Raw genomic sequence first — 17,650 nt, 5'->3', positions numbered from 1 at the left:
ATGCAAACTCCACACAGAAGGCAGCCCAGCCAAGAATCGAACTGGAGAACCTCTTGCTATGAGGCGACAGCATTAACCGCTGCACCACTGCGCTGCCCCTAGATTTGTTAATAAATAACGGGTTAACACTTAGCAGGCTCCTTTTTAAAACACATTTAATGTTAAAACCCCTTCATTTCACCCTTGAGAACTACTTGCATTTTTCCTTAACTGCCAACAAAGTTCATTGTTGTCAAGCAATGTTTCATTATCCTATCCAGTTGTTTTTACCCTATAAAATCTAATACAAAATGCAAAAATATCTTGAATAATTCCCTGGTCAATGAATGTATGAAGAGATCATTTGTTTTCTGTTCAGATGTAACGGGATATAAATGTTCATAAATATTCTATGAAGGTTTCCATGTGGTTTTACCAGTGTGAAAGTCTTCTAATTTGTCACACTGTGCCAAATAAACCACAAAAGAAGAGTTTCAGTCAAATTGTTTCTTAGAGCCAATGGTTCTGTCTGAGTTTTCAAGGACTGCACAAAGGTAATCTAAAATATATTGGCAGCAGTTACAACAAACAAAGAGATAATTACCGCATGGTTTAGTCAAATAAGTGAAAGATACTTCGATGGCCTATTCAAAAAGATTTTTCACGTTTACAATTCTCTTTTAGATAAATCTAGTTATGTGTAATTTTGTCATTACCTTTTAAAATTCTCTAGTTGTTAATAATGGTGCCTTTAACCTTCTTGCTGTCCAGTGAATATACTCAATGCAAAATTAATGTCAACATTACCCTTAATTTGTGGTCAGATGCCTTGTCAGTGTGTATGGTACTCAATATACGAGCAAGTGATGTACTTTTGCATATTTTGATTTCCTCAAAAATGCAGTCTATAACTAATGTGAAACATAATATGTCCCCTGATGCTGTTTTCATTGACAGATTTTTGGATGGCAGCTTTTCATTGTAGGTGTTACTGAATGTGGGTTTCCTGAACAATTTCTAATTTAAACAACTACTAGATCTATCAGTATATAAACCCACATCCATAAAAGTAATGCATTCATGAGACCATTAAGCAGCCAAATAAGTGAGCGAAATTGTTTAAACATGTTAAGAATTAAATCATTTCCGTTTTATTTCCTTATCATATGAAAAAAAAACAAGTAATCAGTGTAACTTACATTCAGTTTTATACTTTTCCAGAAGTCAGCTTCATAAAAAGCAGTTTTTGCTCAAGTTTTTAACACAGGATCTACAAAACCTGTTGTGACAACAGCCCCCATTATTAATCCAGTTATCTCTTATAAGTTCATAAGTACTTATTAGGCTGTCAATCTGCAAGGGTCTAAAGAAGCCAAGCCTTACATTCCCCTAGTATAATTTGTTAAAATTGAAAAATGTGTTGTTAAGGACAATGTCTACATATTCACAGATCACATCCACACTTGGGCCAAATTCATAGTTAATGTTTGCAGGTAATTCTAGCCCTTCATTATGTGCAATGACAGTGTATAAGTCTCTAATCTCCATGGTGAACAAAAACATACCTTCTTGAGCATACACTTGCAATAATTCTAATAGGTGTCATGAGTCTCACAGAAAAGATTTACCATAATGAACAGCATTGGCATGTAGAGTATCACTGTATGTAGCGGGGTGGGAGGTTGGCATAATGGTGAAGATGTTTACCTTATGAACACAAGGTGTAGGACTTGATTCTCACATGGGGTAATTGGCTAGGCTGAAAATGGCCCACAAGGGCAGTTAGCTTAGTATGAATCTACGGGTGGGAGGTTGGCATAATGGTTAAGGTGTTTACCTTACAAACATAAGGTGCAGGGTTTGATTCTCACATGGGGTAATTGGCTAGGCTGAAAATGGCCCACAAGGGCAGTTAGCCTAGTACTAACCTATGAACCTAATGGTCAAGGATTCAGTTTAAGAACTTAAAGCAGAGACAGTATATAAAAATGGAGGTTTGATTTATGATTTCTTCATCTTTAAGATCCCAAAGAATGATAGAATGTGAGTTTTTTCAACACTCAAATAATCACAGAAATCTAAAGTTATCCTATTAGTGTGTAGTAGACCAAAAAGGTCTGCATGAATAATTTTGTAAGCATGGTTAATGTCCAATAGAAAACTTTTTTGTAGTTGTTTGTATTATCAATAGATTTTTACTTTCAATAGTATATTGACCATATTGATTCGAAACAATACCTTCACCCTCATCTGATTATTCTGAGTTGTCTGTAGATAGATAGTTTGGTTAAGCTGTTCTTATTCTGAACACTTAGATTACAAATTTTATTAACAGGAGGTTTATTCAGAATTGATCTAAATTCCATCTCACAGTGTTTCCTGATAGCTGATATTGATTAATTGAGTGTGGCAGTTGAATGCGCTGGATTTCTGCAGACCAGACTGTTAGACAAGTCATGTGTAAGTTCAAGAAGTGTAAAATTCAGTGTAAAAGGTTTTAATTCATTTAAAGTCTGTTTTACTTTTGTCTGCTTTGCAGGCACAAAACTGAAACATTTTTAACTACTTTAATCTCATTGTTAGTTAAAGAATGTGAATTTAGGCTGTAAATTTCAAATGTACTGGGTTTAACTCCTGTGACGTATATTATTATTCACTATATTATTGTTAGCCGATAGTAAAGTGATAGGAGTATCCTGACTCACTGTGTCAATGCTCAATCCTTTTACTGTTAAGGGTTTCAGATCAAAGAGACCAGAATTTAAGAACTTATTCATGAATCAGTATTGAAATAATTATTTTGCAGCAAACATTGCATGTGTATGTATACACACACACACACACACACACACACACACACACACACACACACACACACACACACACAGATTATGGACATAGCAATTTGTAAAATGATTTGGTGTTACAAGACCCAAAGGCCCACTACCCTGATACTACCCCATTCCATATCTGGGGAATTAAGATATAATATTGTCATATCCTGTGTATTATTGGCTAGGCTTGTAAAGGCTCTTGTGCCATTAGCCTAGTAATCACCTATGAACCTATGAATACACACACAAATGTATATAATGTCAATACTTGCTTTGAAACACTTTTTTCTCCATTTTACTTTGTAGTCACCTAATTGACCCCATACCACTTTGTTTTCCCTTTCTCCTACATTTTTTTTTGTAATTTCATTTTTAGTGGTTTGTATAAGTACGTATATACAAGATTTTGGCCCTGATGTATTGACATGTGTCGTTTAAATTACTTTTATGCTTATTATGTACAAAAACATTGTATATTGATTACAATATTTCTTCATTGTTAAATGCTATTTTGCAATAAACACAAATTCACTCTGTATTTCGCTATTAATATATCTAATTAGAATTTCATAATCACAATTTTGTAAATATTTGCAAATGGTTATTCAGAGATCATATTGTATTTACAGTACACTTAGATGTTTGTTTCCCATGAGTCATAACATGTAAATCATTTTATAATATAAATATGTATGGAAGTTTTTTATGTTATGCATACTCAGTTTTAGCTCCTTTCTTATCAATATTTTACTCTGCAGTCAACTGATCTGCTATTTTGAAAAGCACTAAGTTTTCTTCTCACATGCTGCTCCACAAAATCATTGCTATATTTTTACTTGTTTCTGCTGCTTTTTGGACATAGATGGCTTACACACGAGCTAGCACTGTCCGCATCTGTTATGTATTCACCCTAATCATGCATTCACAGGAATACATCATTACACGCATGGACTTTGGAGCTTCTGTTTGATACACTTTTAGTCACAGATGTCTAGTCTTCAGACAACAGGCCCAGATGGTATTTAGGAGCAATTCTGTGCAAGTGTGGACTGTGAGAGTAAGGCAGAAATGCAAGACTCTGATGACTAACTCTTATATTTACAATCATTAAACAATTAATACAGTTCTGCATATACTAGGTCCAAGATTATGGCATCTCAGTGAATGTTTCTTACCCTGAAGTACAATGACTTCAGAGTTAATATGCATAGGTAGCAATGGTATGGGGTGTAGTTCCCCACATTTGGGGCTACAGAAGTGATTTAAAGTCTTTCTGTGAAATTCAGTTTTCAGTATTATATTTAGAAACCACACTTTACTAAATTAACATTGGAGTGTCAGTCTTTGACCTGTCACATTTTTGTGATGCAGCTGTGAACTACAGATATGCATCACTTACCATGCTATTTAATATGTTTTTCTTGGCTTCATAAAGATGAACTCAAGAACCCTGGGATGCTAACTTGTTATTTTCAGAACTGTTAAATATTTTTAGGTTGATATTTTAGAAAACATGCAAACAGGAAAGGTCAGTTAAAGCAGAGTTCATGAGTTATTAGATCAGCACAGTGCACACAAAGTTTATGAAATTTATCACACTGTAGACATCAATCTTCATCTTAGAGGTAATCAAATAGATAACATTTCTGTATCAGATGTACCACGGATGAAAGATTAATACAGCGGCATTCTGCTATTGTCATTTCACTTGTCTTAAAAGATATGACTTCCTGGATACGAATCAGTTATAAACCATCCATTCTTATTCCAGGTTCACCCGCAGAAAGATGCACATTCGAGAAATGACAGTAGCAAACCAGGAGGAAGCACCATGGAAAAAAAGAAAATTCAAGTCAAACTGGTAAGGGCTTTATTTCAATTACATGACTGGGTGGCTTTTTCTAGGTAACGCACTTCAACAGCCAAATTATCAGTGCTTTCTTAAAATTAAGTTACTGTTAATCATGACGCAAAACCTTCTATGTGTTATGTATTGCTCAAACACAACAGTGAACTGCAATTAAATTATTTTCTGCATCTTAATTATTATTTTATGTCATATTCCTTTATCAAAGCCACCTTTTCATCAACACTTATAGATTTTTTGTCCTTGGCGATTTTAAATGCCGACTGTCTAGCCTACCATAGAAGCATTATTGAAATCTCAGTCTTGGATCACTGCACTGTGAATTAGATAATCAATATAATCCAATATTATGAACTTCATTAGGCACATGCATGCCTCACAAACTTCCTTCACCAAAATGTGTGACACTATGTATTAAAAGTGGAAAATGTGTGGCACATGAACAAAATTGAAACTGGAAGTTTAAAACATTGGGAAATCAAATGTGACAATGTGTTAAAACTGTTTAACTTCACTTGTATTTAAGCACCTCATTTGTGCAGTTTTGTGCTCAGTTTGGCAGAGCTGCTTCGAGTTTGGTGACCTTAGTCAGAGTTCTGGTGTGAATATGAACTAAATTCAAGGCATCCACTATCTTCAACAAAGAAATAAGTATATTCTAAGAATGCGTTGCACTGTTTTGAACTGCATTTTGACTAATTTCTGCTTTATTTTTTGCTGTTTCTACTGCTGTGACCATTTTTTCTGCACTTTGAATTTCTAGTACTTCTGTATTTTATAGCATAGGTTAGACTCAGACTTGCTGAATCTAGGCTGTTTGGTATTAATTCAGCACTAAAACCAACCATCCTACATTAAGAAGGCTCTCCTCCACCCTTGTGGCAGAAATGTGTAGCCCATGACTTATCTGAGTTGGGGATTGTTGGAATAAGGCTCAGTTGGGGCTTTCCCATTGGTTAGCTTGTGTTAAAACTGTTTAACTTTGCTTGTATTTAAGCACTGCATTTTCGCATAGCTGCTCACCTCGCAATGAAGTTTAGCACTGCCATGTATAGATGCAAGCACTTAGAAGCATAATTTTTCCCTTGATATCAGATAGAGATCCCTCCTTAGCTCCACTGTGTCTCTGTGCACAATGCACTTCTGCATTGCTATCCAGCGAGCAACTCAGCTGCACACTCTGAGGTGCTGACACAGTCTTCCACAATTAGCCCTCCACGGTAGAGCTGCCTTTGTTAGTCTCATAAACAAGCCCTGGTCCATCTATCGCATACCTACTAGTTACTATAATATATACCTGCGATAATGGATGGACAGTTTTCCACCATTTCTCCAGCCAACCTGATTGACATGGGCATTCTGAGGTAATGTAGCAGTTGGTAATATAAAAGTAAGACAGTAAACACCAAAGCAGCCCTTCCACTGCTCGAAGAACCAGTCCGTTGGAGGAACATTGTGATAAAAAAGACTTTATTACTCTTGTCTTAAAATTGCATAAAAAACTTTCGCTATTCAGCGTAGTTATTATTCAGTCAGAAAAGGACAAAACAGTTGAAATCAAGCGCTTTCGCTTGGTCCCATTGCCAAGCTTTATCAAGATAAGATATGCACTAAAAGAGAACTGTATATATAAAGCTCGTTAACCACCATGTGACAACAGAAGTAATTAAACTTTAAAGCTGTACATTCATTTCTTAGCCTGACTACATTTCATTTACATCATCGTACTATTATTGTGTAATCCATGAATACTGATGTGTATAAAATATAGAAAATCATATTAACTTTATTTTAATATTAAAATTCATTAAATCTGATTTCTTATATACTACAACAAAATTAATTCATTTCATGTCCTACAAAAATATGTGGAATTATAAAAAAAAAAATATATATATATATATATATATATATATATAGACGTATAACAAACATACATGTGCAATTTTTATAATATAAATAAATAAATAAATATATAAATATTATAAACATTCTATAAAAATATTATAAAATATATTCTCAATGTGTTTGATGAACATTTTCTAAACTGTTCAATACAAAACTAATACCTACAAAGATTTATTAAAATCAATGAATTATTGTAAAAATTCATAAATATATTAATTCTAATTATATTATATTAATCTATTTTACAAATCATGTATTACTTAAATAATTGAACAAATTCTATGTACAATGACATCGAATTATTTATGAATCACAGTCTGGCCATTCTTAGTTTAAGAACACTTTTTATGTTTATATTATCATTTAGACCGGGACTTGTGGCAGCATCTAGTTTAAGCTGCCACAAGTGTTCCTTATATTCTAAATGGGTTTCCCAGTCTCCCCCTCTACCATCCATTTGCACCTGTTCCAACACAATAAACTTTATACACATCTCAGGACATGAAATTGAATGCTTATAAAAGGCATTTGTTTCTTTTTTTCTAGAGACTTCATACATGTGCTCATAAATTCTCTTCCTCAAGGACCTTTCTGTTTTGCCAACATAAAAACTGAGGCACTTTGTACAATATCCCAGATATACTATTCCTTGTGTTGCACAATTCGCATAAATGTTGGCTTTAAAACAAAAATTCCTAGAAGGAATATACAAGGAACCTCTATTAAGAATGGATGTGCATTGCTTGCAACTTCCACATTTATAAGTGCCTTTTTTCATATTCTTATTATTGCTAGTTCTTCCTTGAGGTTGAAACTTCTCAAATAGTTCCTTTATGTTGGTGTCCCTACGTCTAGTAAATATAGGATACCTCAAAATATGTTTATTTAATTCTTCATGTCCTGTTAAAACCGGCCAGAACTTACTAATTACCTCTTCAATTTGTTGAGAATCATTTGAATAGGTATGTGTGTAGTTATTAGAAAAAACAGCATTACTAATTTGACTAGGTTTTGTTTCTAAAATCTGCCCCAAACCTAATAAAGGGGGGTATTTGTTCTCTCTGTGTTCTAAAACTTCTTTACTCATCTCATCAATCAAACCCTCAGGGTAACCCCTTTCCAAAAACATACTTTTTAATGTCAATAACTCTTCCATAAAATGTTCTAAAGTACTTGACATTCTTGATGCCCTTACCATTTGCCCTTTAATTATGCCTTTCTTTTGATAGTAAGGGTGACCGCTTGTGAAATGTAGGTATGTGTTGGAAAAGGTGGGTTTTCTGTATAGTTTAGAAGTGAACCTGTTATTAACACAATCCTTGGAGATTGTAACATCCAAATAATTCATTTTCTCATTACTAATAACATATGTAAAAGACAAAAAATGAGTCATGGAATTGATGTAATCAAAAAATTGTCCCTCAGTACCAGTCCACAATATACTTATATCGTCTAAAAACCTGGTGTAATGCTTTATGTATTCCTTCCATTAAGTGGAAAAGATGAAATCCTGCTCCCATCTATGTAATACTATGTTTGTATACATAGAGGCGCATGGGGCACCCATTGCCACCCCCTTTTTTTGTATATATATTTCTCCATTGAAAAACATGAAGTTATTTTTTAGTATAATTTCCATGAATTCAACTAGTAAATTTATAGTGTTAGTTGACAAATCTGATAGCTTAATCAGTCACCATATAAACGCTGTCCTCAGATGGCTCTACAATACTGCTCCAAGTCAATGAAGTACAAGGATGTATCCCAAAAATCCACAGGTACTACTCCACATAAAGGAAATTGTAGTCAAGAATCCAGATATGTAAAGGAATAACAGCTTTATTCACAAAATTACAAAAATAGTAAGCGCTTTCGCCGTTAGGCTTCCTCAGACTTTACAAATGACACTCCATAACTTCTATTTAAATAATCCTCCCAGTACAATGATTGGTGGAAGACATTTAAAGTCAAACTCATAATTTAAAGCGCTATACGTATTACAATAAAATCATTCTGATAAATACTTAAAAATTCATATAACATGCATTTGATAAAAACATACAAACAAATATAATATAAAAATCTAAGTATAAAATATAATATATTAATATATTAATGAAAAAACACTTTTACAAGCTCACACAATAGAACATCAAATGACTGCCACTACACTAATATATGGTTAGGTCATTTTGGTCTAAAGATCTTCCTGCTTTTCAAAAAAGGTTTAATATGGACTTTATCATTTAGACCCGGCGGTTCATCCGCCCTCCATCTAATGATCCATCTAAGTTCACATTCGAGGGTCTGATTTATTAAATCACCTCCTCTATAGTTGGTCACTAAATGCTGTATAATGCTAAAATTAAAAACATGACCAGGACCTGTTGCCTTGCAATGTTTAGCCAAGGCATTGAACTCAGATCCTACCCTAATATGATAGTTATGCTCCCTAATACGGTCTTTAAAAGTCCTGTTGGTTTTCCCAACATAAAACGAAGGGCATGCTTCACATCTCGCCAGGTAAATAACATTCTTGCTGTTACAATTAGTGTCAGTATTAAAATAAAACATATACCCAGTAACCGGATGTACAAATGTCATCTCCTTATTAATGTAACTACAATGATTACACCTACCACAAGGTATGGTGTTCCTATCTAGTCTAGGAACCATCTGCTTAGGACCTACATTTCTTGGTTTACACAATAACCTCTTTAAGTTAGGTTTATTTTTGAAAGTAATTTTCGGCTGGTGTCCTACTATTCTACCAATATCACTATCTGACAGTAGGATATCCCAATGTTTATGTAACATTCCCCTCACTTCCTTCGTGTCTCTAGTGAAAGACATGACTGGCCTAACCTCCGTCCCACAGTGGTGCACGCCTTCCTCAGAAAAACTAGTTTGGTCAGAAAAATAGGGTCTAGCTCTAGTAGTTCTTAGGTCGTTTACTTCCAAAATAACTTTCTCAATCAGTTTACCGTCATATCCCCTGTCAATAAACCTCTTCCTCAACTCTTCTATTTCCTTTTTATAACCATCTTCCAGGGGGTTATACCTAGACGCTCTTACAGGTACAGCGGCAGTACTTTGAAGCTTGCCTAACGAAAAAGATTGTACCTCGTGGGCTACGTATTTTAAAAATGCCCATGTCAGGGAATAGATTCCCTGACCTTCTTTTCAAATGGCAACAGCTTAATATTGAATTAAGTTATAGTTATATGAGATTACTTATTGAATATCATACACCTGAAGAGAATGTGCTAAAAAACTTGGTTAATCAATATTTCCAAGATCTTAATAAGAAATGTGTTAATGTTGGTTTGTACAATAAGGTTGAACGAGTGCTTGATGATGTTCTATTATTTGAAAAACGATTGGTAGAACAGAAGAAGGTGAAAATTACTAGAGACGTAAGGGACTTTAGCAATAACCAAGTGTTTACCTGGCCTAGGGAACATTACAGCAACACTAGTGGCAATGTTTTTAATAACCGACGTAGCTATGCGTCATCTGTCTCCAGGGCCTCCACACGGAGGCCTTCGGAGCATTCTGTAGCACCTTTAACATCAGAAAATAATAATACTATTCAGGTAGTTAATGTAAATGACATAACTGAGATTACTGATGAGATATTGGCACCAACGACAGAAGGGAGGAATGTTCCTCCTATGGATAATGGTGGTACATTAATGCAGGGCGATGCAACGAAAAGCCCACTGGAACAACAAGGACCAAGGGAGTATATAAGTAACCCACTTTCAAATAGTAATGTTATGCAAAACCCTAGAGAAGTTGTGGTTAGACCAAAAGTTATATCAGGGGGAAGAACTGACGATAATTTATCAGCACGGAAGGGTAACATCCCTTTCCCGATAGCACAGGACCAGTTTATAGAAAGAAAACGTTCAGCAAGCAGGGGCAGACACAAAAGGAAGGGGTTGTTAGAGGATTACAACGGACCCACCCTGAAAAAGATGTGGGAGAGGACTTCTCATTAATAGTGAATCTATCTAGTAAAATCTTGAGTGAAGCTGAACAACAGGTGTTAAATAAGGGCTTAAATTTTATACCCACACGCAGGGACGATGTGGTTGATTTGATCATTGATACTAAAATGTTTACTAGGAATATTCAACTTTAATTAGATTATAGTTTAAGCAATGATATTAATCAGGTACCTCGGTTTCGTCCAAATAGTACGTACATACCACAGCTTCACCCGGTGATAGATGGTTTTGGTAGAGTCTTAGAGAATGACATACATAGCCATTTTCAGACGCACAAGTACATGAACCATGGCCAGAATCTAAATTATAAACAAAGAAGAGCATTAAAAGATCTGAGAAATGATAATACGCTGGTCATCAGACCAGCTGATAAGGGCGACCCCATTGTACTGATGGATTTAGTTGATTATAGTGAGAAAATGGTTCAACTTCTAAGTGATGAAAAATTCTATCGTAAAATAGACTGGGGAATAGTGAAGCAGAAGGTCTTTGATGTCTATTATACACTAGATGACCTTTTTATGTCATCAAGCATTACTGAGGAGTTATATAAGTACTTTAAGGTTGAGAACCCAGTGGTACCGGTCATCCAGGGGCTACCAAAGATACATAAATCTCGAACCACCCCTCCCATGAGACCCATTGTGGCTGGTCAGGGGTGGGTCACTGAACCACTATCTATCTATACGGAGATGGCCTTAAGACCATTGGCTGATATGAATAATTGTATACTTAGAGACAGCAAACAATTTTTGTTAGATTTATATACCTATACTAGTGGTTTGGATGAAGGGAGACAATATTTCTTGGTCACCCTGGATGTTGTTAGTTTATTTACAGTGATACCCAATGATACGGGTATCTACTATATACAAGATTATCTACGTCTGCACTCTGATTTCTTGGCAAATAAAATAGATCTACTCACATTATATTTGGAAATGATACTTTCTAATAATGTGTTTGTTTTTGGTAAAGATATTTACCTCCAAAGGGATGGCGTGGCTATGGGCACATCTTGTGCCAATAGCTACGCCAACCTTGTAATGGCAGCATGGGAGGATAAATTCCTATATAAATCTGATCTATTTAAGAAATTTGTAGGCCTGTACCGCAGATTTGTGGACGACCTCTTTTTTATTTGGCTTGGGGATGTCGATACGTTGAGAAGTTTTGTAGAGTTCATGAATACTTCCACGGACTTTTTGAAATTTACCCTGAATTATTCTGATAGCAGGATTTCATACCTAGATGTAGATGTGTTCAAACTGGACAATGGACTTCTTAATACCTCCATCCATCGAAAGTTATGTCATAGGAACACACTACTTCATAGGGATAGCATGCACCCCCACCACATTTTTCATAATATATTGAAAGGTCAGTTTATGAGAGCGTCTAGGTATAACCCCCTGGAAGATGGTTATAAAAAGGAAATAGAAGAGTTGAGGAAGAGGTTTATTGACAGGGGATATGACGGTAAACTGATTGAGAAAGTTATTTTGGAAGTAAACGACCTAAGAACTACTAGAGCTAGACCCTATTTTTCTGACCAAACTAGTTTTTCTGAGGAAGGCGTGCACCACTGTGGGATGGAGGTTAGGCCAGTCATGTCTTTCACTAGAGACACGAAGGAAGTGAGGGGAATGTTACATAAACATTGGGATATCCTACTGTCAGATAGTGATATTGGTAGAATAGTAGGACACCAGCCGAAAATTACTTTCAAAAATAAACCTAACTTAAAGAGGTTATTGTGTAAACCAAGAAATGTAGGTCCTAAGCAGATGGTTCCTAGACTAGATAGGAACACCATACCTTGTGGTAGGTGTAATCATTGTAGTTACATTAATAAGGAGATGACATTTGTACATCCGGTTACTGGGTATATGTTTTATTTTAATACTGACACTAATTGTAACAGCAAGAATGTTATTTACCTGGCGAGATGTGAAGCATGCCCTTCGTTTTATGTTGGGAAAACCAACAGGACTTTTAAAGACCGTATTAGGGAGCATAACTATCATATTAGGGTAGGATCTGAGTTCAATGCCTTGGCTAAACATTGCAAGGCAACAGGTCCTGGTCATGTTTTTAATTTTAGCATTATACAGCATTTAGTGACCAACTATAGAGGAGGTGATTTAATAAATCAGACCCTCGAATGTGAACTTAGATGGATCATTAGATGGAGGGCGGATGAACCGCCGGGTCTAAATGATAAAGTCCATATTAAACCTTTTTTGAAAAGCAGGAAGATCTTTAGACCAAAATGACCTAACCATATATTAGTGTAGTGGCAGTCATTTGATGTTCTATTGTGTGAGCTTGTAAAAGTGTTTTTTCATTAATATATTAATATATTATATTTTATACTTAGATTTTTATATTATATTTGTTTGTATGTTTTTATCAAATGCATGTTATATGAATTTTTAAGTATTTATCAGAATGATTTTATTGTAATACGTATAGCGCTTTAAATTATGAGTTTGACTTTAAATGTCTTCCACCAATCATTGTACTGGGAGGATTATTTAAATAGAAGTTATGGAGTGTCATTTGTAAAGTCTGAGGAAGCCTAACGGCGAAAGCGCTTACTATTTTTGTAATTTTGTGAATAAAGCTGTTATTCCTTTACATATCTGGATTCTTGACTACAATTTCCTTTATGTGGAGTAGTACCTGTGGATTTTTGGGATACATCCTTGTACTTCATTGACTTGGAGCAGTATTGTAGAGCCATCTGAGGACAGCATTTATATGGTGACTGATTTTGTTTATTTTTATTCGTTAACGCTGTCCACAAGCTCTGTCGGTTTGCTGTGCTACTTCTTGTTGTAAATCTGATAGCTTGTGTTAAAACTGTTTAAGTTTGCTTGTATTTAAGCACTGCATTTTCGCATAGCTGCTCACCTCACAATGAAGTTTAGCGCTGCCATGTATAGATGCAAGCACTTAGAAGCATCATTTTTCCCTTGATATCAGATAGAGAACCCTCCTTAGCTCCACTGTGTCTCTGTGCACAATGCACTTCTGCATTGCTATCCAGCGAGCAACTCAGCTGCGCACTCTGAGGTGCTGACACAGTCTTCCACAATTAGCCCTCCACGGTAGAGCTGCCTTTGTTAGTCTCATAAACAAACCCTGGTCCATCTATCGCATACCTACTAGTTACTATAATATATACCTGCGATAATGGCTGGACAGTTTTCCACCATTTCTCCAGCCAACCTGATTGACATGGGCATTCTGAGGTAATGTAGCAATTGCCTCATGTATACTGACAACCACTTGCTCCTAAAGCAAACAAATACAGTATATGAGAGATGTAACTATACCATGAAATTAAAATCAGTCCTCTCACATAATAATAAACAAGACATACAACAGGTTGTCAGCACACACAACTCTCCTCTCACACAAGATAAGGTCAAGACACATAAACCCACATATGCAGAGGTACTCACTAAAAGTATACTAAAAGACCAGAGACCTCCCAAGTGCAAACAACATACACATACTGGCACATGAACAGAATTCACCACTACACATAACACACATATCAGTGTCTCAACAATTAAACCCCTAAGGCAAAACATCCCAAAACCAAATGTTCTGCTCATAGGCAACTCAATAGTGAGACACACAGATGTCCCCCTCACCAGGATGGACAAGGAGAAGGTCACGGTCAGCTGCCTGTCAGGTGCCAGGATCTATCATATCATGCATGCACTCAAGTCACTCAGCAACAATTACCGTTATGACTCTGTCATAGTACATGTTGGTGTGAATGACTTGAGCCATACCTCCCTGGATTATATGAAGAGAGACATAACTAAACTCTCAGATTAAGAAAGTCCAAAGATGAAAAGCCAAAGCAGGAATCCACACTAGACATGGTACCATACAAGACAAGCCTTTTATTGATGAAATTGACTCTCAGATTATGTGTCTCAGGCAGGTATGCCCTAGCCCTAAGCAGCATTCTACCTTTACCTAGGATGATGCCACAATACAGTCAAAAAATGATTGATTTCAATAATTGGCTTAGCTTCTGGTATCACTCCAGGGGGATCCAGAATCTGACTGCCTGGAAAGACATGATCGACAGTCTACGTTACTTTACCAGAGATGGTCTGCACCTGTCTCCTCAAGGCTTTTGGATAATGGCAAAGATGCTTGACTCCCCCATAGTGCCTTTTTTAAGCAACGTCCAAACAACAAATCTTCCGATGTAAAGAAATCCACTACAGACAAACTCAGGTTCATGCTGCTTAATGCTAGAAGCTTAAACAGTAAACTGCACTCCTTGGAAGCACTCCTCACCTTGGAAGATGCTGATGTTTGTGCAGTCACTGAGACTTGGTTCAAGGCTGCTGAGAGCACCCCGGCTGTACAAGGCTTCAATGCCTTTCACACATTCAGACCCCAAATGAACATGAAAGAACCAAAGGTGGAGGTGTAGCCATCTTCATTAAATCCAAATACACCTCGAGACTGGTGAAACAGGGCAACTCTCTTGAGCTACTCCAGGTCCAATTAACTATAGGTAAAATACCCTTCCACATCATCGCTAGCTACACCTGCCCCACCATGAACCAGGAGAAGCACACCACCTACCTGGACATGCTAGAGTTGCTCAGTATTCAGCCAAATGCCTTGGTCATGGGAGATTTCAAATATCCTTCCATCGATTGGCTGACTTACATGAGCACAAACATGATCACTTTGAGATTCCTGGACTTTGTTAATTTAAATGATGTGGAACAGTTAGTCCGTATCCCCACAAGGCAATCAAATGGCCTGGACCTACTGCTCACCAACTATCCCCTGTGTGTTGCAATTCCTGATAAGGTCAGACCATAAATCTGTCTCGTTTGAAGTAAAGATCAAACCTGACACCCCCACAGGACTAAAAAAAAAAATGAAAAATTTCTCCAAAGCAAACTATTGCCTACTAAGTGGTGGTATAAAAAGTTTCAAAGCTACTGCCAACATAGCCAACAACTCCTATGTAGAGGAATACACAAATATCCTATATAGCGACTTACACAAATGCATTGACTCAACTGTACCTAACAGGAACAAAATCAGGTCTTCCTGAAAAGCAAGCCACCCTGGTGGACTGTAAGAATCAATAAATTATACAGTAAAAGAAGGAAACTGATATCTAAGAACAGGAAGGAACTTACTCAACAAAGAAAGAATACCCTATGTAGCTTAAACAAGCAAATCAGATATCTTATTAAGTCCTCTAAGGCTAGCTATGAGTCTAAATTAACATCCTTAGCTAAAGATAGTCATAATACATTCTTTACCTACATCCAAAAGAAAAGGGAATGCCCAGCCATGTGCCAAACGTATAGTGGACAGTACAACTCACACTGAACCTGAGGAAATTGCCAACCTGTTAGACATCAGATATGGCAATAACTTCACCCCTCTATCCCCACCAGACATACCCCAGAGCATTCCTAACTCCAGTCCCCCAGCGAATATCTCCAAGAACAGGTCATACAAATACTCTCCGAGTTCAAAAACATGGCCTCTGTGGGACCAAATAACATCCAAGGTTGCTTGCTAAACAATTTAAAACAAGACCTAGCAGAACCACTTGGTACTCTCTTTAACCATAGCCTGAGAACTGGCTTTGACCCAGCAGAGTAGAGAACAGCAACAATAATCCCTTTGCACAAAGGGGATCCATCAACTGACCCTGAGAACTACTGACACATAAGCCTAACCCGTCTTATCTGCAAGGCTATGGAAAGAATCATCATGGACCTTATCCACAAGGACATAAGTGATTTTCAGACTCTCGACCCAACCCAGTTTGGTTTCATCAAGGGTAGATCTTGCTTATTAAACCTAGTGTATGTCTTTGAGAATGTCACCAAAGCCCTGTATGAGAGCAAAACAGTACATACTGACTATCTTTAAATAAGGCCTTTGAGACAATCCCCCATTCAGGTATCATGGAGAAACTCTCCCATCTGGGGATTAACCCATACGTTATTGGATAGGCAGCCAACTGGCTCACCAACAGAATACACACTGTCAAAGTTGGGAAGTCAACCTCCACCAGTAGACCAGTTATCAGTGGAGTACCACAAGGATTTGTGCTGGGCCCTCTACTGTTTGGAATCTATTTCTCTGAAGTCCTGGCGAAGGTGGATGGCCTGTGGCTTACCAAGTCTGCAGATGACTGTAAACTGGTTGCAATCATAGAGTCCCCAATGATAATAACATATTACAGAAAGAGCTGACACTGACAAATGATTGGTGCCAAACTCATGGATTAAAACTTAACACAAAAAATGCCTTATTATCCTCTTTGGCAAAGACATAGCCCCTGCTAATTATGATATAGATAGCACCCCTATAAACTCAAACTCAGTGGTGCGAGACTTGGGAACACAAGTTGCTAGCAATCTAAACTTTGATTAACATGTATCCATAATGGTAAGAAAGGCATTCTACATTGCGCATCTCATAAATAAGGGCATTGCATCCAAGATCAGGGAATTCATAGCTCCACTATACTTGACCCTTATCAGACCAGTAACTAAGTACAATTCTCCCTTTTGTATGTACCTCACCAGATGCCTGCAGCAACTGGAGAGACCACAGAGGTTTCTGACCAAGAGAATCTGTGGCCTCCAAAACATGACATCCATGGAAAGACTGAAAGCCCTGTCTCTGTATTCTGTATCATACAGGCTGCTGAGAGGTGACCTGTGCCTGGCCTACAGAGCAGTCTCGGACCCTGCCCTAATGGAATTGCTGCACATCTGCAAATCAGATGGGACAAGAATAACTCACTTCAGGGATCTCAACCTAGCCTGAGACATTAACAGAACACACTGGAGAGACAGGTATATCTCCCAGAGATTGCTGCTCCTCTGGAATAAGCTCCCACTCCATGTGAAGCAGAGCTCCTCAATGACCCTATTCAAGTGCAATATTGACAACTGGGTGGGTGACCATAAATTCATACTAGGGGTGGCACCTATGTCCCTCATTGACAGGGGCAGTCAGTGCTGATC

The 17,650-nt window shown here is 37.0% G+C and overlaps 1 protein-coding gene across 2 annotated transcripts in view; it reads left to right on the top strand.

The window, feature by feature from the left end:
* Positions 1 to 17,650, top strand: part of NFAM1 (NFAT activating protein with ITAM motif 1) — a 496,710-nt gene that overhangs the window by 460,569 nt on the left and 18,491 nt on the right. For both annotated transcript variants that reach the window (XM_044074639.1, XM_044074631.1), the window contains one exon: positions 4,585 to 4,674. In XM_044074639.1, the coding sequence (XP_043930574.1) occupies positions 4,585 to 4,674 (90 nt within the window). The remainder of the gene's footprint in view (positions 1 to 4,584; positions 4,675 to 17,650) is intronic.

Source organism: Protopterus annectens, chromosome 1.part1 (genome assembly GCF_019279795.1).
Source record: "Protopterus annectens isolate FY-2018-M chromosome 1.part1, PAN1.0, whole genome shotgun sequence".
NCBI lineage: Eukaryota > Metazoa > Chordata > Ceratodontiformes > Protopteridae > Protopterus > Protopterus annectens.
Note: the sequence above shows the minus strand (reverse complement) of the source record. Positions and strands in the feature narration are given on the sequence as shown.